This window comes from Mauremys reevesii, linkage group 2 (assembly GCF_016161935.1).
Source record: "Mauremys reevesii isolate NIE-2019 linkage group 2, ASM1616193v1, whole genome shotgun sequence".
Classification (NCBI taxonomy): domain Eukaryota; kingdom Metazoa; phylum Chordata; order Testudines; family Geoemydidae; genus Mauremys; species Mauremys reevesii.
In genome coordinates, this window is record NC_052624.1 from 203081669 (window position 1) to 203107274 (window position 25606).

The window sequence follows — 25606 nt, forward strand, 5'->3', positions numbered from 1 at the left end:
AGTTAAACCTGGCAGTATTTATATATGAGGATAATTGAGCAAGCACATTTCTATAACTTCTAACTAGCTTGGACTTTTAATTCAGGGTATTCACTGCTCAGCACCATTTTCCTGCAACAATAACTCTGTCACTGACACAGCTGTACATAAAATGTTTAAAGCTAATAGTATTGCCAACTGGCACAACGACACAGCAGATTGTGAGTGCAATCTGTACCAAAGGAATTTTAGAAGTCACATTAAAATGCAATTGAAGAGATAGCAGCTGCATACTTAAACAGATGTTTTTATTGGTCTGAATAGTCATAATCCTGTCTAATTTAAAAGCTGCAGAGGTTGGGGTCTGGTGTTTAGTCTGATGTGACCACATGATACTACATCGTGTTTTTTGCTTGTTACTAATGATTGCAGTGGCTGCTCTCAATCCTAAACTCTGTCTCCAATGCACCACCCAAGCCCTTAGGGGAGTAAGAAACAAAGAGAGAATTACATACCTGTAACTTTGCTTCTCTGAAGATACCCTATTGTAAGATCCTGAGAGTTCCTTAGCATGAACTGCCTTACCTCCAAAGGAAGTTTGACCCTTGAAAATAGCAGTAGCAGGGTAGAGCATGGACTTGGTGCCTACTGGTTATCATGCAATATCCCTTATGGCTGTAAATGTTGCCCTCCAGTATTCTAGTCTGTTCTTACAAAAGTAGAAAGAGCAGCCAATTCATGAAGATCAATGTAAGATTTAAAGCATGCACAGTGTAAGATTACTGCTCCTTAGCTCGGGACTGACAGAACTCATTGTATAGCAACATTTCTACTGGTCATAAGATAGGGTTTGCAAACCCTACAAGCTTGGCACAGTATGATATAAAGGTTGAATTGCAATGAGTTTGGTGTGGCTGAGTGGTTAAGTTATGCATGAATTATGCAAGTACTTGAAATATACAATGAAATAAAAAAGATTAAGGTGTGGTCAGAATTAGTTCTAGTATTAATTTAAGATCTGAATCTAATTTGTCAAAAAAAATCTTAAATGTGTTAATATAGTGAGAGTTGAAATACAATTTATTTTCTTAAATTATCCTGATCATATGTTAAGTCAAATTCAGATAAAGAGTTGAAGGCACACTTCATTTTCAGGTCAATGGGTTGAATCCAAAGTAGATCATTAGTGATCACCAGAAATAATGGAAATTAGGTTTCTGTGCAGTAGTCATGTTAAATGAGATGGTCTTAGTGTTGGTTTTGGTGGGGTTTTTTGTTCCAGACATATCAACTACTGGCCTTGGGAATAATCTGCATCTACTAAGCAGATAAATAAAGCAGTGAATGGGGAAAAAAAGAATGAATTACTCTTACCTCTACAGTTTGTCCCTCCAGGTCAGGAATGAGAATATGTTCTTCTAGAGGAAAATTGCTCGCTAATGTCTGCTGTACTTGCTCTATGGATAAATCATAGAATCATAGAACTTAAGATCAGAAGGGACCATTATGATCATCTAGTCTGACCTCCCGCAAGATGCAGGCCACAAAAGCTGACCCACCCACTCCTGAAATAATTCTCTCCCTTGACTCAGCTGTTGAAGTCCCCAAATCCTGATTTAAAGACTTCAAGTAGCAGATAATCTTCCAGCAAGCGACCCCTGCCCCATGCTGCGGAGGAAGGCGAAAAACCTCCAGGGCCACTGCCAATCTACCCTGGAGGAAAATTCCTTCCCAACCCCAAATATGGCGATCAGCTGAACCCCGAGCATGCGGGCAAGACTCTCCAGCCAGACACTCAGGAAAAAGACTTTCAATATCCCAACATTGACCCTCGGTACTAATTACCAGTGGTGGCACGTTATTGACCTATTGACTAAATCACGTTATCCTATCAAACCATTCCCTCCATAAACTTATTAAGCTTAATCTTAAAGCCAGAGAGGTCCTTCGCCCCCACTGTTTCCCTCGGTAGGCTGTTCCAGAATTTCACTCCCCTGATGGTTAGAAACCTTTGTCTAATTTCAAGCCTAAACTTCCCGACTGCCAATTTATATCCATTTGTTCTCGTGTCCACATTAGTACTGAGCTGAAATAATTCCTCTCCCTCCCTGGTATTTATCCCTCTGATATATTTAATGATAACTCGTTTTCCAGTGGTTTCAGTCTAGCAACATTAATAGGAAATAAATTCACCTAAATGAATTATCAACTATAGTGAAAGCTGGATTTATTCATATACTCTTGTTGACCTGGTCTCCCTTGTATTAAAGGTACAAATAAGAAGTTTAATTTTTAGTTTGAAAAGAACTTTTATTTATCTATATATTGACTGACTGAAATAAATTGCCTCAAAGTGATCAGTCTATGATCAGGGTACACACACTGTGATAAATGAAGCAGAGGGTAGCTCCCTTTTATGGACACTCAGCCAGCCAGTTGGCTATAAAATCCCTCTTAATAGCTGTTCTCTACTTGCTTTACCTGTAAAAGGTTTTTTTGTTTGTTTGGGGTTTTTTTTGTTTGTTTTGTTTTTTTAAAAAGCCCATAGGTAAAAAGAAGGGAGTGGGCACCTGACCAAAAGAGCCAATGGGAGGGCTATAACTTTTTTAAATTGGGGAAAAACTTTCCCTTTGTCTGCTGCTGTTGTTCTCTGGAGAGAGGAGATGCAAAGCAGGAATAGGGCTGAACTATGCTGTAGGAAGCTTTAAGCCAGGTATGAAAAAGCATCTGCTCGTATCTAGAGACTACTTATTTGAAACCTCCAAATATGTAAGTAGATCAGGGAATGTCTCGAAAGACGCAATTAGGTTTATCTTTTATTTTTCTTATTGGCTTGTGGACTCCTCTGTGCTAACCCCCAAATGCTTTTGTTTTGTTTGAAACCTTTAAGTTGAACCTCAAGAGAGCTATCTTGATGCTTAATTTTTGGTATTTTTTTAAGACCTAGCAAAAAGCCTAAGTTCTAGATGTATTTTTTTTCCTTTTTAATAAAATTTACCCTTTTTAAGAACAGGATTGGATTTTTGTGTCCTAAGAGGTTTGTGCATATGTTGTTTAATTAGCTGTGGGAAACAGCTAATTTCCTTTGTTTTCTTTCTCAGCTCTTCCCTGGAGGGGTGTGTGTGAAAGGGCTTGAGGGTACCCCACAGGAAGGAATTCCCAAGTGCACCTTCCTGGATTCCAAAAAGGGGTTTTGTGCACTTGGGTGGTGGCAGCATCTACCCATCCAAGGTCAGAGAAAAGCTGTAACCTTGGGAGTTTAATACAAGCTTGGAGTGGTCAGTATTAATTTTTAGAATCCTTGTGCCCCCTCCCCCTCCACACACACCTTCTGCACTCAAAGTGCCAGAGTGGGGAATCAGCCTTGATACACATACTCTAGTAGTTTGTACACTTGTACAGAACAGCATGCATTACATTTTAAAAAGATGGTCATTGGAGCAATATCTGTGTCAGTGCTGGCAGACATGACTAGTATGACCTTAACAATGGTACACTGCTTCAGGATTCTTCAGTCTATGAAGTCCAAGCAGGTGAGCTCTGTATTGCTCTCATATAACCTCATTAATCTCTGAAGTAGCATTATCAGAAGATTTTTTTTTCTACCTCTGTCTACAAGAGATCTTGGAATCTTCTGCCCGAAGGAATAAGATTTTCTTTCCTACGGATGCACAAATGTGTGAGGCAGAAAGTGGTGTACTGTATGCTACTTACAATGGTGCTCTTTGTGAGATGAGTCTTTAACATAGCAATACAAAAAACTCTACCTTACTTTTCTAATTCAGAGCAGCTGCTGAAAACATGAAATGGTTGCTATTGATTATTGCCTCCATTCATAACTTGTCAGTGGGAAGGGGGTGCACATCTGTTAGCCCAAAAAAAGGCTTCCTGGTTATGATTTCCTCCCCCAATGCTCTGCAAACTCAGGTTCCCTGCCTTTGTCTGGAGAGTGACAAGTAGGACCCAAAGGAGTTCACAGAAAGGAAGCAGGTCAGCTGCACCCAGTTTCTAACAGCACTTGTAAAGAGGACAGTCTCCTAAGAGGGGAGCAGCTGCTGTTCAGAGAACTACTCTTCACTGATTGAAGGAGTACTCCACATGTACATAATCTTGTTTGCTTTATTGTCAGTTGTGACCTTGCTTGTAAATAATTAGTCTGAATTACTGAGAGACCTCCTGAAGAGGCTGAATTTTCTGCTGGCTTTCTAAAATAACCAAGCCTCTTTTCCAAAAGTCTGCAGTGGTTTTTTTTTTTCTTTTTCCGTATGTGCCAAAAGGGTCATCTCCTTTTACTGGCTGGATTTGGGGGGAGGGAAGAACTCTCCTATAGTCAGGATTCAACTGTGCAATTTTCATTAGACTATGTATATATCATCTGAAAGTGACCCAGCTTGAAAGACCCCTAAAGGGAATAACGGACAACAAATCAGATATGAATTTACCTGGTTATACAATAAGGGGAAATGACCTCAGGTAAATCCACACTAGGAAAAATGTGTTTTTTAGCAAGTAAAATGAGACAATTTGTAGTTTTAATGTGTGTTAGTGGGTCAGAGTAAACATTTAGTAAGGAGTCTAAGGGTCCAGCTTGCAGTGCGGGCAGCTGAGAGGAGAAAAGAAAAGTCTCTTCACTTTTAGACTGAGCACATCTGATACACAAATTGACAGACACACATTCCATTTTCAGAGTAGAACTGTCCTTTAATGATTAGGGATATTAAGCAGTTATATATAATTCAAAGAGCATTTAGAAAAAGCTCATGTTTGTGTTCACTAAGCAAGCAAGATGACCAGAGGAGGTCTAGGCCAGTCAAGCATATTTTCACATTAATCCACCCATCTCTCTGTATTCAAATGAGAAGCAACTGCTGTTTGCGGCTATCATGTTGGTAATTTGGATGCCAGGTATCTTTAACTAGACAGGAAGCCACATATATAGTTTGTAAGAGATTGGGGAGTGGGAACCAGGAGATCTTAGTTCTATTCTTGTTCTGTCACTGGCTTTGGTTAAGTCACTTAACCTCACTGATTCTTTTCCCATCTAAATAAAGATAGGATAATTCCTACCCCACAAAGATGTTGTTATAAATCTTAATTACTGTTTGTAAAGTTCTTAGAGATCTTCAGATGCAAATCACTATAAAATGTGTAACGCATTACATCAAATGGCAAAATCTAATATTATCCACTGTGCTCTCTTTGTTGGAGACCTTCCATTCATTTATAATTTAAATATACAATGGTGCATATAAGACCTGATCCAATCACAGTGAAGTCAGCACTCTCTTTATTTCAATAGGAATTGGATTGGGCCCACAATGGTTTTCCACTCTAGAGAAGCTGTATACTCTGCTCAGGTCTTCCCTTCAGCAGATTTCTGAATTTGCTGCAGAGATTGTGCTCTTTGAGAGAGAGAGAGGTTAACCTGAAGCTTTAATTTATCCATTAAAGGGAATAACTGTAAAAATGGAAATTAAAGTCTCCCTTTAGCTTTAGAAAAACTGGGCTTAGATGTTCTGTAAGAATCAGCTTTGTTTGCTGAACTCTGGCTCTAAGAAGACTTTGTGTTTAGACTAGCCTTCAGATTCAGTTCCATACAGCTTTCTCTTGGAGCTGGGTCTGCTTACCAGACTTGTGTATCAGCCATATTCTGAAGTCACAACAAAATATTTTATCCTGATGTATTATCTCCAATAAAATGTATACCACAAATATGAATAGTCTGTGTACTACAAGATTTCTAATGGCTAAAATTGTTTAAAGAACTAAAACTGCATCCAGCCCCTGCAGGTGAAGAATAAATATAGCTCCTTGCAGAACATATTTATTATAGATGATTAATTTGAATAGTCCATAATGACAGAATTCTGAATCTTTACTTTTTGGTAAATTGTATAGTTGGCCTATTTAGAACTTGAATGTTCTTCTAGAATGTATTAAACTGAGAAACTTAATTTGCTTCTAGTTAATCTTATTGAAATAGTTGTGGGAACAAGTTTAAGAATAGCAACAAAAATAGACTGGTTTAAAAATATTGTTTGAACTTGTGAATTCCTAATGCAAGTTTGATGCTTCATTTATAGTGAGCATATTTCAAACAGAACAAGAAAATTCACAGAAGTCTTTTTAATATAGTGTTGATACAACTAACATAGCCACTGAAATTCCTGGTGTTTTTTTCCTTGGTTTTTGTAAAGTGGCAAAAAACCACCAGACAGAAGTCATGAAAGCTCTGCTTCATGAGATTCTTGCTTGGATGCTATATCTAGATACTTCTTAAAGATGTGAATGATGAATTCAGCATTAAATCAGAGTTTATGGGACAGGTTATACTCATCTCCCTGTTCTTTCAGAATTGGATCATACTGAGTCACAATCTATCAGCCTCTGACTGTTGCTGGCAAAGTGATCTGTACTAGCTCAGCGCTGGCTCCAGTGTCTTGGCTGATGGACTGGGGGGACTGGAGGCTGTGCTAGGAGCTATGCTGGGTTCATAGGTTATTATAAAGCCAGAATGGAGCACTGATCTAGTCTGATCTCTCTGTATAATAGAGGCCATAGGACTTCCATAAATTAAATTTGTTTAAACTAGAGCATATCTTTTAGAAAAAGATGACTGAGCTCTAAATGTTCTAGTAAGAGTGAATGCTAAAATATCCCCTAAAACTAAGTTAGGAAAATATGGAACTATTCCTGAAGGCAATCTGTGCCAAAAAGTAAGAAATTCTGCACCCAAAAATTTAAAATTCTGCACACAGTATTTTAAAATTCTGCAAATTTTATTTGTCAAATAAATGTGGAGGCTCCAGCACGGTACTAAGGAGCACAGGCCACTGGCTGCACTGAGGTGAGAGATCACTGTGCAGCTTCCCTCCCTCCCCTGGGACACAGACTCAGAGCTGAGGCTGCACCAAACCCCGACACAGTGCCAGGATGGGAACTGCCCCAGAAACAACCCAGGGCCCTGCCCCTCCATGCCAGGTGCACCAGGAGTGGTCAGGTAGGCTCAGCAAGGCAAGATCCAAATGTGGAGGGGCTTAGTCTCGGGGAGATCCAGGTGTGGGTTCAGAGGGTTCTGTGTGGGAAAATCTGGGTGCAGACAGCTCAGTGGGGGATCCAGGTAAGGAGGGGAATCTGGATACACAGGGGCTTGTTGTGGGGGCGGGGAGTTCTGGGTGCAATGGTAATGGGACTCTGCAGGGGGTCCGGTGAAGGTGGTTAGGGCTCAGCGGGGGGGGGGGGTCTGGTTGTGGGGGGGGGGGGATAGAGCTTGGCAGGGGGGATCTGGATGGTTTGTTGGGGTGGTGCAGGGCCGGGGAGACTGGGGCTCATCCGGGGGGGTTCTGGGTGTGTGGAGTATGTGGCTTGCTGGGAGGGTCTGGGTATGAAGGCTTCTGTATGCACAGGGGTTGGGTGGATGGGGAGCAGCTCCCTGTAAAGGGATCCCTCTGCCTGCAGCTGAGGAGCAATGGGTGCAGGAAGCAGGGGGAGGGGGGAAGGAGGAACTTTGCAGAGCTTCCTGTAGCCAGGGGAGAAATCTGGGGGTGGGTCTGACCCAGCCCTGGATGCCATGCAAGGGAAGAGGAAGTCCTGTCCTCATCAGCCCAGCCAGGACTAACAGCGGAGCCCAGCACAGAGTAGGAGCCACAAGCCAGGTTTTCCCCAGCTCTGCCTCCTGCCCCATAGTGATTTACCTCTCTGCTGGCTGCCCTGGGCAAGCGAAACATACTGCTGGGGAGGATTGCATGACTGCTCTTGTGGCTTCCCTTTGCTTCCCCATCAGAAACTCATTTTTCTGCTGGGAAGCAAAGAAATCTGCAGAGGACATTGTGATGGGTTCCCCACCCACCCCTTCTGGGGTGCCACCTGATGTACTGGGGTAGCACTGAGCCCGCCTGTTCCTGCAGGCTGAGCTCCCTCACCCTGTCCTGCCAAGCCAGGCCCTCAAGCCTCCTCTAGCATACACACAAATAGGGACACACCCACCTACAGAAAGACACAGACACTGAAATCAGTGCTGCATGGGAAGGCTTTCACCTAAGGAATTGCCCAGCACTCAAGTGCACTCCCCTTTTGGAGAGTAAATCCAAAATTTTATTGTCTTGTGCTGCACCGACAACTGTACAGTGTAAGCTAATTGAAATTTGCCTTCTCCTTCACTGTGGACAGAGATATGCACAGCTTTTTGCCCCCCAGTTATGAATTACACAAACTGGTTTAAAAACAAAAACAAGTTTATTAAGTACACATGGTAGATTTTAAGTAGAGTTACCAGATGTCCCGATTTTATAGGGACACTCCTGATTTTTGGGTCTCTCTTATATAGGCTCCTATTATCTCCCACCTGCTGTCCTGATTTTTCACACTTGCTGTGTGGTGACCCTAATTTTAAGTAATTATAAGGGATAGCCAACAGATCAAAGCAGATTACCTTAGTAAATAAACAAAAAACGCAAATTGAGCAGAACACACTAGATAAGTAGGATATAAATTAGCAAATTCTCACCCTGAGTGATAAACTGGCTGGCTGACTCCTAAGGCACAAGTTGCTTTGGCTTTCCCAGGTTTTCATACACACGCTAATGAGCCTTCTAGCCTGGGACCATCACTTCCAACAGTTCAGTCCTTGCCCATCAGGAGTTTCCAGGTGTGTTGTTGCAGGTAGACTGAGGTCCTGCCCCCCAATGTCATTGTCCCCCTTTTGTATCTTCTCCCCACTTGCTTGAAAGCTCTTTTGCTGTGACCTGGGTCAGAAGTTCCCATTGTGTAGTGCTATCTCTGAGAGGTTTCTATTGTACACAGTTCCTGAGGTAATCCTGTGCTTGTGTTCATTTCCTCAATAAGTCATTAACATTGTTTGGCCTTTTTACTGTTGTACCTGAAAGGCTGCTTGTGCGTGTTTTCAACCTCATAACATGTTTCAGTGTAACACACATACTGAAACTTCATATACAAAGATAACACATACAATCCAATGAGAGATTAATGTCTAGCAGATCAAGATTTTTAGAATGATACCTCACAAGACATACTCTGTACAAAGCATATCCTAATTACATGACAGTGATGAATATTGAAGTGTCAGTGTCACAGATATAAATTCTGCACATGCGCAGTGGAGCAGAATTTCCCCGGGAGTATATGGAACCAATGAATGAACCTTATTCATTCACAGCTTAAAGGCTGAAATACACATAAGAATCTGATTGCGCAACTGCTTTTAAGCATTTTTTATTCCCTTCTCTTTCTGCTGTAGAATCAGCTGGGTATTGCCCTCAGACTTTCCACACTAGTCAGTCATGTCTCCATATAACTCCAGCATAAAGAATAAGAGGCAATATTAGACACAACTAACTCTAATACCAAGAAAGAGACATTTCAGTCATTTAAACATATACTTTTGTTAAGGTTACAACTTAATCCTATAACGTACACCCAAGGTTTCTTGTCATACATCTAGATTCAGATGTGTCCAAAGCAGGCCCCTAATCCAGCACAAAGTTCAGCGGGAACTATTCATGCATAAAGTTAAGCATTTGCATAAGTGTTTGCAGGGTTGGGGTCCTGGTGACTGCCTCATTCATTCTTAATATACAAGCAACGTGACCAATTAACTCCCTGATCTTGGACACCAAACAACCTCACCCTTTAAATCTCTCCTTGAAATCCTCCTTATTTTGTTTGGGCTTCCAGGGCTGAAACTCTTCAACCAGTTTATAAAAGTAATTGGAAAATAAGCTTTTCATCATCTTATATTAAATTATATGCTAAAAACAAATCATGCTACACACATTACATACACAAAAATATGTAACCAAAGAAGAATCATCAGATGGAAGAAGATCTCACTCTCCCAACTCCTACTGAGGAACTGACCTCAGCTTCCCACTTTGTGGTACACTATACTGCCACACACCACCCACCCTAATTATTTGTATTATTATAGTGCTCAAAAATCCTGTCCCTGGGTGCCATTGCTGCTGCACCCCATCTCCAAGCATGCACTGCCACTCCCAGTTAAGGATGTTTATTCTTTTATAACAAAGGTTAAACAAACAGAACACAATCTTAAGCCAATACCTAGCCCCCAGGCTTCAGAGCCACCCGTCCCAGGGATCTCTGCCACTCCAGCTCCTGGCAGCTTCCTACCCTCAGCCAGCTCTGCTTTCGGCTTGGAGCAGCAGCCACAGGATTGCTTCCCTGATATTCTGGCTCCACCTTGTTCCAGGGACTCACTACAGGAGTTAACTCGACACCAGTATGGCCTTTGCTGCCCAGAGTTCAGCCTGTCTCAGTCTTTCGTTCCCAGTCACCTACTAGCAGCCCTTTATAGGCCCGGACCACTCTAATTAACTGGATTAGGCTCACCTGCTCCAGTCCAGGGGGCGTTGGGCTCAGTCTATCCACAGAGACCAGCTACCCTGTCATAACCCCATTCATGGACCAAGCCCCATTGTGCTAGGCACTGTACAAAGAACAAAAAGACTGTTCCTGCCCCAGAGACTTTACATGCTCATCCTGCGAGCTAGGAGCGTCATCCCCCTGCTTGTGTACACATACTTGTGCTAGTTCTCATTGAGCTAACACAACTATAAATAGCAGTGCTGCTGTGGTAGCACAGACAGTGGCAGTAGAGGCCTGGATAGACTGGCCAAGTGCAAACCCGCCTGAAACTGGGGGGTTTCAGATGTACTTGGCACCTCTAAGCTGTGCCTCTGCTGCCACTTCCCATGCTACTATGGCTACACTGCTATCTATAGTTGTGTGTGAGCTCCATGTATGTAAGCAGGGGAATTACACTCCTAGTTCATAGTATAGATGTAGCCTAAGTACAAGACAAGAGACAGCAGATAGACAGACGGACAGAGGAGTATAAGGAAACAATAAAATAATATTGGTCAGCATGATAGGCAGTGGTCTCAGCACGCCAGCCGCCTACAGGGTGTTAATATAGCAAAAATGAAGACAATATGTCCTCAAAGAATTTTTCCACTGGCACAAACCAAGAGGAAGATGTATGGGTTGCAAACTAAGGTCCTAATTCTGCAGTGAACTCCATGTAGATACAGGGATCCACCTGTACAAGCTTAAATTACTATCGTGACTGTTAACAATTACTTTATATTACAGGCAACATCCTGTAGCTTCTTCCACAGAGATAAAATACATCAACTCCACTTATATCTTTCTTAAACTGTATTCTCTCCTCTCTGCCTTAATTAAAAGTGTGCCTAAAAGAGGTTGTCGTAGTTCTTAGCTAATCATAGTCTCCTTTTCTCACACTTCCATCTCAATTTGAAATTTCATTAGGGCTTTTTAGTTGTGAACTTATAAATCTAATTTTAGTAACTTTTAATATATGATTGAGATTTTCTAGATAGCAATATTTTTCTCCATTTGCTGTATCCAGACTTTATCGGAGCAATTGTGTAAATAAAATCATAATTGTGCTATCATATTGCAATTAAATAGCACAATACAGTATATTATATAACACCCATGAAAATGGAAATGCATAAACAGGTTTATGTAAATCATTAGTCTTTCAATCCAAAACTGTATGGTTATAAAATTAAATGGTACATTTTTAAGGATGGCGAATATACGCAAGTACTACTGATATGCAGTTTCAAAATGCAGATCTGGTTCAAGATTCACTCAGACTTAACATATTTACATAAATTACGATTGTAGCCAAGTCAGAGAAATTAATCCCCATTGCTTCAATTAAAAGTTCTAAACTACTACCAAGAAATTTGCCAAAAAGAATGTGATTTTTAGTTTTAAATATGGGTAACTTGAAAGCTGTTTACACAAAAAGAAACTTGAATAAAGAACAGTTTCTAGTGTATATGTTTGCTGAAATGAAACTACACTCATTGCTGCGACAAAGCAGAACCTAAGCTTTTACCTCTGACTTCCTTTCTTCTTTGAATGCTTGGGATTTATGTAACCTGCTATATGTGCTCAGCCATTCTCCTCACATGCATATGTGTTCATGCGTAATATGTGCTACTAAAGATAAAGCCCCTGCCTCCACTTACTACAGCTGCTTTTAGGGATCCTAATTGCTAGTGAGCAGTCACAACTTTGTTGATGAAAAGGAAAAGGTACCTTTCATTTTATGAGCCTTCAGTGCAGCCCTATACTGTAGGAAGATATGATGGGACGAATAAACACCACATTGCTTGGCAGTGAAGAGTGATGTCTACTCAATTTTTCCTAGTCTAAGATGCCTCACGATCACTCCTCATTTACCATCCTGCCACTGCTCTCCTTCAATTCACCAGAAATGCTGCTTCTGTTTCCTGCTAAATACCTGATTTGGCTGCCACTTAAACCAATTTTATAACTTTGAAACTTCATTGATTTTTAATGGAGCTACTTCTGATTTACCCGTGTGTAATAGCAGGCTTGTGTCTTTAATGGGTTAACTTCACAATAATATCCCACAACTTTGCACATGGATATGTGGAGAGAAATGAGTGATTCAGAGACTTACTGTAGAGTGACTGTCTGTTGAAAACTCACTTCCTGTGGCATACACACATTATTAAAGCTGGTCTGTAGCAAGCTGAAGGCAGAAAGTCTGAATGCAGGCCCACACTATAGGGGGTGGGAGAGGGATTTGATTTCAAGGTCATGCAAGAAGACTCATGATGCTTGTGAGGGGGTGGAGCAGGTGCAGGGGTGTATATGTGTGTGTGAAAGTGACTATATGCAAACTGGGTTGACACCTTCTGAAAATCTTAATCAGTTTTTATAATCCTAGTTTATAACTCAGTTTCCCTGAAAGCATTTCCTATATGTACTCTGAAGCCAGGAAACACCACAGAGCATGTGAGATCTTCCACACAAGAGGTTCTTGATTTTTAATTACAATAATTCCATTGATTTGTGGGAAAAAAGCCTTGGAATCTATTTATAATACTATATTTTCCCAAAATTATTAATAGTTTTTCTTTCATGGAGAGCAGCTTTGATCCCAGCCAAGAGTACTTCAAAAGCTTAGCTGCTGATATACAGTGCCAGTTTTTGGTGAAACTGGAACTCTAAGTCTGAGATTGGTGACTCTTTGGGTACATTTGCACTGCAGTTGGAAACATGCTTTGCAGCTTGTGTAGAAAGACAGGCTAGGTCTGCTTGAGTTAGTGTGCTAAAAATAGCAGTGCAGCAGGGATAGAACAGCTGGCAGCTTGGCCATCTGTCTGACTACAAACCCATCCAGACCCCCAACGTCTGTACTCAGGTGGCTAGCCTGAGCCACACTACGCAAATAGAGCTAGCATATGTCTACTTCAGATGGGAAGCATGGTCCCAGCAGCAGTATAGATGTACCCTTAGAGTCTGAGGCTTTGTGAACCTCTCAAATTATTTTGGGGGGTGGGGTACAAAACTACTGACTCTGCAAACCATTTTCCATGTATTGTGTTAGCTGGAGTAAAAGTTAAGTTAAATGCAGTTTCAGGAATTGAACTAACTAACTAAAGGGAAGCCTGTGTTGTTTATTAGTGATAATATAACCACTCCCTGCTCTGCAAGTGCTAAGGTTTTTTTTTTACTTAAGAGTCAGATAACTTAGAAATTTCTATTATGCAGATAGAGGAACTATAGTGATGGGTGCCAGTATAAGAACCTAGATTAAAATGTATGGATACCAAATCATCCCTTCCTACTCTTTGATACCCAGATCAGGATCTTAGTCATTAAACAAGTCTAGTTTCTGGACACAATGCTGTTACCTTACTACAGCCCCTCTGCTGAAAGATGTATTAGAGTTAGAGTTTTTTGGAAGTGGACCTGCTGCAAAACAAAACTCCTCAGCACCAGCCAGAGCCTTTTCCTGCCCTCAAAGCACCCTACCTGGTGCCATGGACCAAGCCCTTCAGAGCACCACTCTGGGAATGTAGGCCCCCCCCCCACGATTTTCCCTTTGTAAAATAATTAGATCAAACATTCATGCAAATACTCACACAGCAATAGCATGTGGAGTTTTAGTAAATTGCTTACTGTTACACATTTCCAAACTTCATAGGCTGATCCATTATGTAATGTCAGCATAGTAAATCAGTGATTTGCTGGACACTTTCAAAACACTAAACAACAAATTAATCACGTTACATTATGCATGCTGCAGTCTGGAGTTCTGCAAAAATTCTATCATCACAGGCAAAAAAAAATCACAAAAGTCACATTTTCATGGATTTGGGAAACATACCACACTTAATTGTTTGCCCATTTTTCATGGGGGTGGGGAGAACAAACTTCACAGGAAGAAAATTAATTCACATGTGGCTATTCACAGTGTGAAAAATGTCTGTGAAGCTCTGGTATTATTGTGGACAAGACCCTGATGTATCATCTTCAGAAATAAATTCAAGTTCAGATTTATATAATATAATCTAAATGCAGAAAATCAGGAAGAACTTGTGAAATAAACATGGAAGTACCCCTAGATAAATGCGGGGAGGGAGGACAACATTCAACAGCATCATGCTTGGTAACAGTATGTTTTGTTAGGAATAAAAACTGATTTGGTGGATGAAGCGAAATTTTTGGACACACATCAAGCTTCTAGAAATTTATATGAAATTGCATAAACCCTACTTTAACACATGTTGCTTTGTTTTCAATCTTATATTTATCCATTCCTCTTGATAAAATATCACCTTTAGGACACCAGCTGAACTTGGATGACCTCTGACTGCCTTACAGGAGAACAAATTGGCTCTGTGATACATTAGTTCTTGGATAATAGAGAAATATTGTGCATTTTATTGTTAAATGACATTGAACTGCATCCAGAAAACACTTACTGTTTCAAATGCTTGGGAATGGAAGAAACTGAATAGACGGGAGCAGGTAGTGCCAAGCATTCAAGTGGTTCCATTGTGTCAATGTTTTCATCTAAAATCTGACTTTCTAGGAGTTTGATTTAGCTTCTTTAACATGGGACCAAATGTTGTCAGCTCCAATACTAAGTATAAATTCTTTCAAAACTGTAAACCACATTTCTATTATATATTTTGGCCAAAATCTATCTTATAGTATGGTAATTTAAAAATAAAATGACATTAAGTTAATCGTTACATTTCAAAATGACCTCGCTAAAACTAAACAACATCTATCCTTACAAAGTATTAGAGTTCACAGATTCCCTTTCTCATAAGTTTAGTAGTTTGGGTGGTGTTGTGCTTTTGATTTGGACATATAACACCAAGACTTTGCATTGTTTTCCATCAGATGCGAACAACATTTTGCTATTTACCCTGTCATAAGAATCTTAAATTTTATCTTGAAAGATTTGTAAAGTAAAGACTGGGAATTTCTCACAGCTCAGAATGCTTCACACAGAACTTAATCTTCAGTGGACTCTGATTTACCCTAGTTATTATGTAAAGAACTCCTCTCATGTGGCTTCAGAACAGAAAGACAATTACATATCCTGATACTGAGGCACAACAGGGCCAATTAAGAATGAAATGAGCTCACTTATTATGCAGAGTTTGCATTATGAGTAAGGCTACGTTTTAGTCAAAGGTATTTTTAGTAAAAGTCATGGACAGGTCATGGGCAGTAAACAAAAATTCATAGCCCGTGACCTATCCATGACTTGTACTATATACCCCTGACTACATCTTGGGGAGAGGGGTGGCCCGGGGGGGGTGTGCTGCGGGTGCGGGGGAGGGGAGGCCAGGACCCCCGCTGGTGCTTGGGGCAAGGGGAGCAGGTGGCGCCACATGGCCTGGGACTTGCACTGGTACTTTGGGGGTGGGCATTGGTTGGGCTGGCAGGCTCCTTACCCAGCTCCATGCCTCCCTGGAAGTGGCAACATTCCTAGGCAGAGGTGTGACCATGCAGCTCTGTGCACTGCCTCCCTGAGCGCTGGCTCCACAGCTCCCATTGGCCAGGAACTGTGACCAATGGGAGCTGCGAGGGCGGTGCCTGCAGGCAGAGGCAGCGTGCAAGGCCCCCTGGTCGCATCTCCCCTGAGGAGCTGAGGGATCCCACCCAAGCTCCTGCTGCTGCTGGGGGGGAGGTGGCCACTGCAGAAGTCACAGAGGTCATGAAATCTGTGCCTTCCGTGGCAAACTCGCAGACTTCTGAGCACTCTCAGACAGATTTTCAAAAGCATTTAGGTCTCTATAGGTGCAGATAGGTGGCTAATGGGAATTTCAAAATCATCTAGGGCCCCAATCCTCAAAAGGTATTTAGGCACCTAACTCCCATTGAAATCAAGTATCTGGAGCCAAACATCTCTTGCTGTTGAAAACCCCATTAGGTGCCTATCTGCATTTCTACATGCCTAAAAATATCTGGCCCTGTGTCCTTAACACTGGCATTTCTTTTCTTTTCTTTTCTTTTTCTTTTTCTTTTCTTGGATAAAGACAAATCCTTAACATGATACAAGGTTTTTCCTGTTGAATGATTATTCCTGACTGTAGCCCATCTACATTTACTTCACTGCAAACTTTTGGCCAGCTTCTCTGCTCATGTAAATCCTTGTAGTTCCATTGACTTCAGTGGAGCTGCACCAAGTTTACACCAGTTGAGGATCCTGACCCTCTGTTGCTACATTACTCCAATTCTTCTCTTGATTGTAACACTGATGAAACAAGAATCAATAAGACAACTTTTCTTAAGTAAGCAATATGCACCTCTAGTTGCTTTTTCAGTAATGTGGGTAGTTCTTCAAGTGGTATTCCACTCAGATGTGTTCACACCTGGTGCACTGAGAGCCAGAGACTTTTCCCCCACAGCAGTACTCATCGGGGAATAGCGCACACCCTGCTCCTCTCCATGGACTTTCCCAAGGCCATATAAGGGCAGGGCCCTCAGTCAGCAGCCGCCACTCTCCGGCCACCCAGCTCTGAAGGCAGCCGGGCAGAAATAAGAGTGGCATAGTATGGTATTCACACCCTTACTACTGTGCTACTGTTGGTGGGGTGCTGCCTCAGAGCCGGGTGCCTGGCCAACAGCCGCCGCTCTCTGGCCACCCAGCTCCCAAGTCAGTGCAGAAGTAAGGGTGGCAATACCGTGACCTAAGTTCCTGTAAGCCGCGCAGTTGGGGGAGGGCAGGCCGAACGCAGTCATGGCTGGACCTGCTGTGGCCATGGCCGTGGCACCCGGCCCCTCGCCACAACTCAGCCACGGACCTGCTGCAGCCAGGGCACCTCTCGCCTGGCCCAAACCCAGCCCCAGCCCAGACCTTCCACGGCCAGGGGAGGGGCACCTATCCCACAGCCCCAGCCCCAGAGCTGACACAGTGGGAGAGGTGCCTCTTCCCCCCCCAGCCCAGGTGCTGCTGTGGGGAGCTAGAGCTGTGGGGGGAGTCCTCTCTCTCCCCACTGTAGTCCTGGAGCACCCTCCTGCACCCCAAACCCCTCATTCTTGGCCCCATCCCAGACCTCACACCCCCAGCCGGAGCCTTCACAACCCTGCACCCAACTGTCCGCCCCAGCCCTGAGCCCCCTCCACACTCCGAACCCCTTGCCCCTCCCACATGAATTTTTTTTATATGCACCAATATGGAGGTGATGTGTGACACATCACCTGACACATCACCTCCATATTGGTGCACATAACAATATTCGTTTCACACAGGTGTGGGAAAAATTAGAGGGAACACATCCCTTGTCCTGCATTGCTTCCCGCAGCCCCCATTGGCCTGGAGCAGCAAACCTCGGCCAGTGGGAGCTGTGATCGGCCGAACCTGCCGGTGTGGCAGGTAAACAAACCGCCTGGCCCAGCCTGCCAGGGTGCTTACCCTGGCAAGCCGCGTGCCAAAGGTTGCTGATCCCCGGTATAGGGTAAAAGCGCACAAAAGACCAGATTCCACAGGTCCGTGACACGTTTTTCAGCTGTGAATTTGGTAGGGCCCTAACTATGAGGCCTGCCTCAGCATCAGGGCCTTCATCAGATCATTTGGCCAGCCATCCTCAGGCATCCTCTACCTCTGCGGTAATTCTGGAAGACCCCTAGAAGGGAAAGGGGTCGTTCGCCTTCTCCTGGGGTTCCCCATAAGAGGACCCATAAAATAGATCAGAGTCAGCAGACCTTGAAGAGAAATTCATTATCCTCTTCATCCATAACAGGGCACTAAGCGACATCAAGACCCAGGTACCCAAGGTAGATCTGGACCATCAACTTGTGTCTCCCCGGTAGTGAGGTGGGAGGATCCTGGTATGATACTATTGACTCCAGAGCCATCCAAGAGACAGACATCGCGTTCGGCACCTAGGAACACTGTGGCAGTGCCATCCCTTTCAGTAAGCTTTTGCTCTGCAATCCTTTATGGCAGCAGCAGATCTCCTATGTCTCTCTGTGCCTCTGTTTACACAAGAGGTGAGCTCTACATTGGGACCCACAGTGACTCTATGTCCATCACATCCTTTGACTTCGGGACCCAGTTTACAAATGCTTATGGCCCCAGTACTGATGAAGAAACAGGCACTGTCCATGGTCGTTGTGCCTGTGGGGCTGGTACAATTGCCCCCTCTGTCCTCAGTGCCTGCTACACTTCTGACCTTGATACCTATTTGCTTACTTGCTTGGTGCCTAGTTGCTTTTTGGAGTTGGGACTGGCTCCATCAGGCTCATCAGTACCAGCAGTATGCTCCTTCCTGGTCCTGGATCCATTCATCCAGCCATCCCAAGACACCCTTACAGTAACTGATGGTACCTCCCCTTCATTGGTCAATACACAAATTGGGATATCCAGTGGTCCCACTGGGGTGGGCTCCACCAATGCCCATGAACTACTCTGAGGACTCATCAAATTCTGAGTCCAGCTCTCATTCATCTCATTCTCAATGAAAGGGGTCAGGCAAATCATCCAAGCATCAGCTAGGGGACAAAAAAGAGCACAGCCACTCTTATAGCAAGGGCAGATCATCCTGGTCCAATATGTACTGGCCTATTGTGCCACAGCCCTTCCCACAATGGCCTTCAGGGGACTGATGGGGTGGATCTCTCTCCCTCAGGTCAGGACCTCAGCACTTGTCCAAGGATAGATTCCCCCTCCCATCCAGTTGTGAGACAGACAAACCTCCAGAGCCACCTTTGATGCAGATACAGAAGGATACCCGTCCTCCTGAACCACTTCTTGTGGGTGAGCCCTTGCCAGATGATCAACCTTTGCCTTAAGAGGCAACATTGGCCCCCGCAATTCTGGCTTTGCCCTCTCTGAATGACTCAGAGGTACTGACTTCCTCTTCTCCAGTCCCAGAGAATTTTAAATTCTACCAAGACTTACTTAGGAGAATGGCTATAGCCCTGGACATTGAACCTGAACTAATATAGGAAAAATACCCACAAGTTATTAGACATCCTCCAAGCATCTACACTGGGAAAGGTAGTTCTCCTGATTAATGATGCCTTTCTGCAGCTGGAGAAAACCTTGTGACTCACATTGGCATCTCTAACTCTGACAGTGATGTCCCTTCTCAGGGGTTCTAGTGTTTTTACTCCCACCCAGCACTGAACTCCCTAGTTGTCAACAGTTGTTAATGAGAGATTGCTGCAGGGGAAATTGCAATCCCACCCCCAAATAAAGAGTCTAAGAGACTAGATGCATTAGGAGGAGAGATTTATACTACTGCCTCACTCCAGATGAGAATAGTAAACCAGCAACCCTCCTGGTGAAACATGATTTTCTTAATTAGCAAGTGATGTCAAAGTTCCTGGACAATACAAAGGAAGAGTTCAGGGCCTTATTAATGATGGCAAAGATTTCACTCTAGTCTGCCCTAGACATTGCAAATGCTTCCTCCAGGGCTGTGGCCTCTGCAATTATAATGAGAAAGGTTATGTAAATCCTGGATAGTGCTGGACATTCAGCAATCTATTGAGGACTTATGTTTTTACTGTCAATATTTGTTTTCAGACAACACAAATGAGGTGTTGCACTCTTAAGACTCACACATTCTGGGGGTGGAAGACAGTGTGTGTCCTACACCTGGCCACCAAGAAACGCCAGTATAAGCCTCCTCAATAATATTCTCAATGATACCAGAGGCAACCCTTTTATCCCCCAAGGCACTATGATTCTCCTAGGAAGAGACAGACGCCTCAGAAGAGGAGAGCATCCAGTTCCAGTCTAACCAATCGTATCGCCCTCAACCTGCTGTAGGGAAACAACTTTTTTCATGAATTCTTCAAGACCAGCAATGCAACCACCAATGATCTACCCATCCCTTCCCCCTGCCCCCAATCACCCATTCGGGACAGATTTTCCTCACTTGGGAGACCATAATCTTGGACAAGTGGATCCTAACTACTAAGGGACTGGGATATTTGATCCAGTTCTTATTCGTCCCCCTTCCCCAATCCCCTTTCAGGGACCAATTTCACAAGTCTGTGCTCCTTCAAGAAGTTCAATCTCCACTCACTCTAAGGGCTATACAGAAAGTTTCCCTGCAGTTTCAAGGACAGGACTTCTATTGCCATTATTTCCTTATTGCCAAGTCCAAGGAAGGACTGAGACCTATTTTGGACCTTAAGATTCTCAACAAGTTCCTCAAGCAACTGAGATACCACATGTTTACCCTTGCTTTTATACTCCCCTCGCTAGATATCAACAGTTGGTTTGCTGCTTTTGATCTTTGAAATACATATTTTCCCTGTGGTGGTATTACTCAATCACTGGAGATTCCTCAGCTTTCTGGTGAGGGGTGGGGGGAACCGCCATTGCCAGGACATGGTAATTCTATTTGGCTTGTCTTCAATTTCTTGTGTATTCACTAAATGTTCAGTGGTAGTGGCGGCCTTCTTAAGGAAGAACGGTATCCACATCTTCCCTTACCTGGATGATAGGCTGGTACAAGATTCTTCACAGGATCTGGTTTGGGGCCACATCAGGTTAATCATCTGCTTTTTCAGTCATCTGGGACTCGTTCTGAACAAGGAAAAGTCTATATTTATTCCAACTCAGAGGCTCAAGTTCATTGGGACCCTACTGAATTCTATGAATTTGAGTACTTTTCTTCCTCACAGGTTTTAAATGATTCATGACTTGTGCAAATCCCTCAGATCTCATCTGTCCATCACAGCTCGGACTTGCCTGAGATTGCTGGGCCACATAGACAGATTTCAACCATGAGGCTATCACCTAGACACAACCTGAACAGATTGGTGTCATAGGCTGGGATGTAGATGGTCAGACCAGTGGTGGTCAGGCCTAATGGTTGCTGCAAGAGTCAGGAGCCAGGAATCAGAGGTGTAGGTCAGAGCCAGAGGTCAAGCCAAGGGTCAGAGCCAAAGTCAGTAGGTAGGGCAGAGAAGTAGGGATCTGGAACAAGGTGGGAACCAGGGGAACAGGACAGGAAGGCAGAAATCAGGAATAAGGTAGGGCTCAGGAGTGAAGTGAGAGAGTCCAACTTAGCAGTCAGCCATGGATTTACCTAGTTGCTCAGACTACTTCCTATGCCACCTTCTGGCTTAAATAATGAGTTCTTCTGGCTTAAAAAGCTCCTGCCTGCGGTAATATGTTCCCTGGAGTGGTGAATGACCCCAGACAATGGATGTGTAGGCATTCCCTTTTCTCACCCAACTGCTCTAATAGGCTGAGGTGCTCAAAAACTCAAGTGCTTTGGTTGGAGGAAGAGTCCAATCTGCATAGCAACTTGTCCTTGAGCTCTGAGTTATTCGCAGAGTGTCTTGAGTCTGCCTTTCTCGTATCAGGGGGCTTGTTGGGCCAAATTTGGACCAACAATACCTTTGCCTTGTACTATCTGAACAAGAGGGGGCAGGGCTTGCTCCACTCAGCTCTGTCAAGAAGACATGAGCTTTTGTGAGTTTTGCATCACAGAGGACATCACTCCTGTAGTGGCACATTTACCTGACATTCAGAATCAGTTGGCTGATTTCCTCCACAGAAGATTCTCCCACAACTACAAGTAGTCTCTCAAGAACAGGATGCTGAAGTCCATCTTCTGAACATGGGGTGTTCCCTTAGTCAATCTGTTCGCTGCAAAAGACAATAGGAAGAATCATCCATTTTGTTCTTAAGTGGGCCACAGTCCAGACTTTCTCACTGACACCTTCTTGTTGGTGTGGAGACTGGATCTAATGTATGCACGTCCCTGATCCTCCAGTCATTCACAAACAAACAAGATCAAGTCAGGTTAATCCTCGTAGACTTGGCATGGCTCAGGCCATGCTGATCTCAGACTTCAGTCTCTCAGTTTAGTTTCCTCATCCTCGGCCTCTCCTCCAGGACCTAGTGCAACAGCAGTATGGTCACAAACTGCATCCAGACCTCAAGAGCCTTCACCTCACTGCATGGCTTGTGAGTGGCTAGACAAAGAGAAGTCATGTTCCTTGGCAGTTCAAGAGGTTCTGCTTAACAGTAGAAAGCAGTTAACAAGGACAACTTACACGGCTAAGGAGAAAAGGTCTTCCATATGTCCCCCTAGTTATGAGCTACAAGCTTCAGAGGCAAGGATCCAGAACATCTTAGAGAACCATCTTAATTTGAAATCCTCAGCCCTTTCCATGAGTTCCCTGAGAGTTCACCTTGCAGCAATCTCAGCTATCTATCCCCTTGTCCCAGGGGCTTGGTATTCTCCAGGTTGCCAGGACTAGATTTCACAAGGGAGTGATGTGCCTTTTTCCACCTATTAGGGATGTGGTGCTAACCTGGGACCTTAACTTTGTGTTGGCAGCTCTTAGGAGCCTGCTTTTGAGCATTTGCTTACTTTTGGCCCGAACAGAAGACCATATTCCTCATAGCCATTACATCAGCCAAACAAGTATATGAACTGCAAGCTTTGATAATGAGCCATGCTTACACAATATTTTTCAAGGACAAGATAGTTTTGAGGCCACATCCAAAGTTTTTAACCAAAGTAGTGTCAGTTTTTTATTTAAATCAGACATTAGAATGTCTGGCTTTCTTTCCTAAGCCACGTTCTAATAATGATGAGGAATTTCCACATATCTTAGATGTTAGGTGAGTGTTTGCCTTCCACCTGGACAGGACCAAAACTTTCAGACAATCACCTTGTCTTTTTGTGTCCTCTCCAGATTGTATGAAAGGGCAAGTAGTCTCAATGCAGACGATTTCAAGATAGATCACCTCCTGGATCACGACAGCATATTGGATAGCTGACACTCCTTCTCCAAACTCTCAGCCCATTCTACTGGGGCTCCACCTTCAACAGTTGCTTTACTGAGAGATGTTCCTATATTGGACATTTGTAGGACTACCATGTGGTCCTCACTATACACATTCATGCATCACTATGCCATCCTAACTGCATCAGGACCAGATGAAAATTTTGGCAAATTAATATTATAGTCATTGTTTAACTAGACTCCAAGCGTGTACTGGGGGTGAGTCACCTGAGTGGAATGAACATCTGCACACATTTGAAGAAAAAATAATTACTTGCCCGTTCTGTAACTGTTGTTCTTTTTAGATGTGGGTGCAGATGTGTATTCCATGACCCACCCTCCATCCTCTGTTCCCTGGAGTCTTTGTTTCTCTCTCTGGTCCAAAGGAATTGAGGTGGGGAAATTAGGAATTAGCAGCACCCTTACATAGACTCAGAAGGGGCCATGAGGAGACCGAGGGTGTATACACTGTCCTGACAGTGACAGGTACTGCTGCAGGGAAAAAAAATCTCCAACTCTTGGTGCACTAGGCACAAACACACCTGAGTGGAATACACATCTGCACCCTCATGAGCAGCACTTACAGAACAGGTCAGTAACGTTTTTATGCAAATATATTTGCAGGTGTAGTTTGTTAAAGATTAATCAGTTTACACCTTAAAATAATTCAAATTCTGAAGCCAATGGAAATTTTGACACAGATGTCAGCAGGACTTGGGTTTGGTGCTTTTTTTTATTATTAAAGGTAAATAAACTGTTAGAAGCATAGTCTTTCTTTATATAGCAGTAAAGGTGAAGGTGTCAGATATGCTAAGTCTATATCCTCATCCAAGAGCATAGCCCAAGTAAATTGTTGTCCAGGAGGGTTGGTGGAAGGCTCCTCTCCTCTCAACCTACCAAGTAAACATGTATCCATTCCATATCTGAGTTGCGCTTCTATCTGACGCACACCCCCTCCTCCATTCAGGTGGTGGATCTATGCAGGAACAAGCCATCCCTCTTCATTCTTGCTGAAGGCTGTGTTGACTCTGATAATGTTGTAGACAGATCCACCTTTCTAGATCACCTCCTGTTATGGCAGGTGTCTTATTTAATCTTTACCTTTACAATTTGCTAACAGAATTTTTCTGTATTACATTTAATGTATTTTAAGTAGCAAAAATACTTAAATTCCTTTTTTTCAAACTTTTTTTTTTGTAGGTGAGAAATCTGGAAATGAACAAGAAGAAGTTGCACTGCAGAATGCCAGCAAACAGATTGTGCAAACTGCCATCCTGCAGGCAGTTCAGCAAGTCTCTCAGGAGAGCCAACAAAAGGAGAAGAAAGTAAACAGCAGTGTGAGTCTGCAGTTAGAAAGAGGAGAATTAACCAAGAAGCATGAAAAGAAGTAAAAGAGTGAACTACTTGTTTTGGTCCTCCAGTTGGCAGTATCTCCAGCTTGCCTCTTAGTATCAGCTGTGTTGCCAGTGCAATGTTACTACTGTAAAGCAAACCAAAGTATAATCAGCACCTAGACATAGAGTAAAGCTGCAATAGTTCTCAATTGAGAAATATTAAGTGCATTAGGTGACTCACTTCATATTTATGCAGTGCCTCTTAAACATAATGAACAAAAATACTGTAGCTATAAAATAGTTTCAAGCACAATCTCTTCTTAAGGGATGGTTTTATATGCAAAAGCTTATTGTTAGTGCCCTTCTGTATGAATCTTATGTGCATTGTCTGTGTCTGTTCAGTTGGCAGATATCTCCACTGAGTTACAGATTTTACTAGGGATTGGCCATGTCAACTAAACAATATATTGTAGCGTGTAGGAGATGCACTTTCAGGCTCCTTGAAACACAAGTTTGTGTTTTATTTTGATAGAATGTGGACTATACAAAATAGCTGCTGTAAAATGGATCTGGAAAGTTTCATGCACAAATATCTTTTTTTGTTCTTTTACAGTCTCTTTACAAAGTACATTATCTATGACTATATAGTTCACTCATTATGCTGCAGATGATGTAAATGTCCGGTATATTTCTAATTTTTTGCACAAAATATTATTTGTGAGCCTCAACGATTCCTTTAATTTTACCAGTAATAAAAGAAAAGAAAAGAACCCAGGATGTTATACTGCTGCCTAATTCTTCCTCCAGTTTTTCAAATTCATGTATGCTTAGATTTATAATAACTAATAGAATTAAAATAGCTAAAATATGTAAAGCTTTTGAATTTATGAAAATTCAGGAGGTTGAAAATACACTATGCAGGGGCGGCTCTAGACCCCAGCGCGCCAAGCAGGCGCTTGGGGCGGCCGTTTCCCGGGGGGGCGGCATTTGGCTCCGGTTGAGCTCCCGCCGGCATGCCGGCGGGAGGTCCACCGGAGCCCGGGACGAGCGGACCTGCCGCAGGCATGACTGCAGCGGGTCCCGTCTTCCCGCGGCTCCGGTTGAGCTCCCGCAGGCATGACTGCGGCAGGTCCGCTCGTCCCGGGCTCCGGTGGACCTGCCGCAGGCATGCCGGCAGG

General features: G+C 43.2%; 1 protein-coding gene and 1 long non-coding RNA gene across 4 annotated transcripts in view; one reads left to right on the forward strand and one right to left on the reverse strand.

Moving 5' to 3' along the window:
* The window catches only part of AKAIN1 (A-kinase anchor inhibitor 1), a 39807-nt gene extending 14597 nt beyond the window's left edge, over positions 1–25210 (forward strand). The window contains exons 1-2 of one of the 3 annotated variants that reach the window (XR_005594324.1): positions 18116–18248; positions 24295–24411. Coding sequence is in view for 1 of the 3 variants with exons in the window: in XM_039525673.1 (XP_039381607.1) it covers positions 24295–24485 (191 nt within the window). In the remaining 2 variants the exon portion in view is untranslated. Of the gene's footprint in view, positions 1–18115; positions 18249–24294 lie in introns of those variants that run through there. The other 2 variants (XR_005594323.1, XM_039525673.1) reach the window with 2 other exon arrangements.
* On the reverse strand, positions 1306–21939 carry LOC120398333. The gene is made up of 3 exons (XR_005594325.1): positions 21818–21939; positions 20783–20875; positions 1306–1436 (listed from the first exon to the last, which is right to left on the reverse strand). It is a non-coding gene; the product is annotated as an uncharacterized LOC120398333 (long non-coding RNA).
* Positions 25211–25606: the final 396 nt, after the last annotated feature.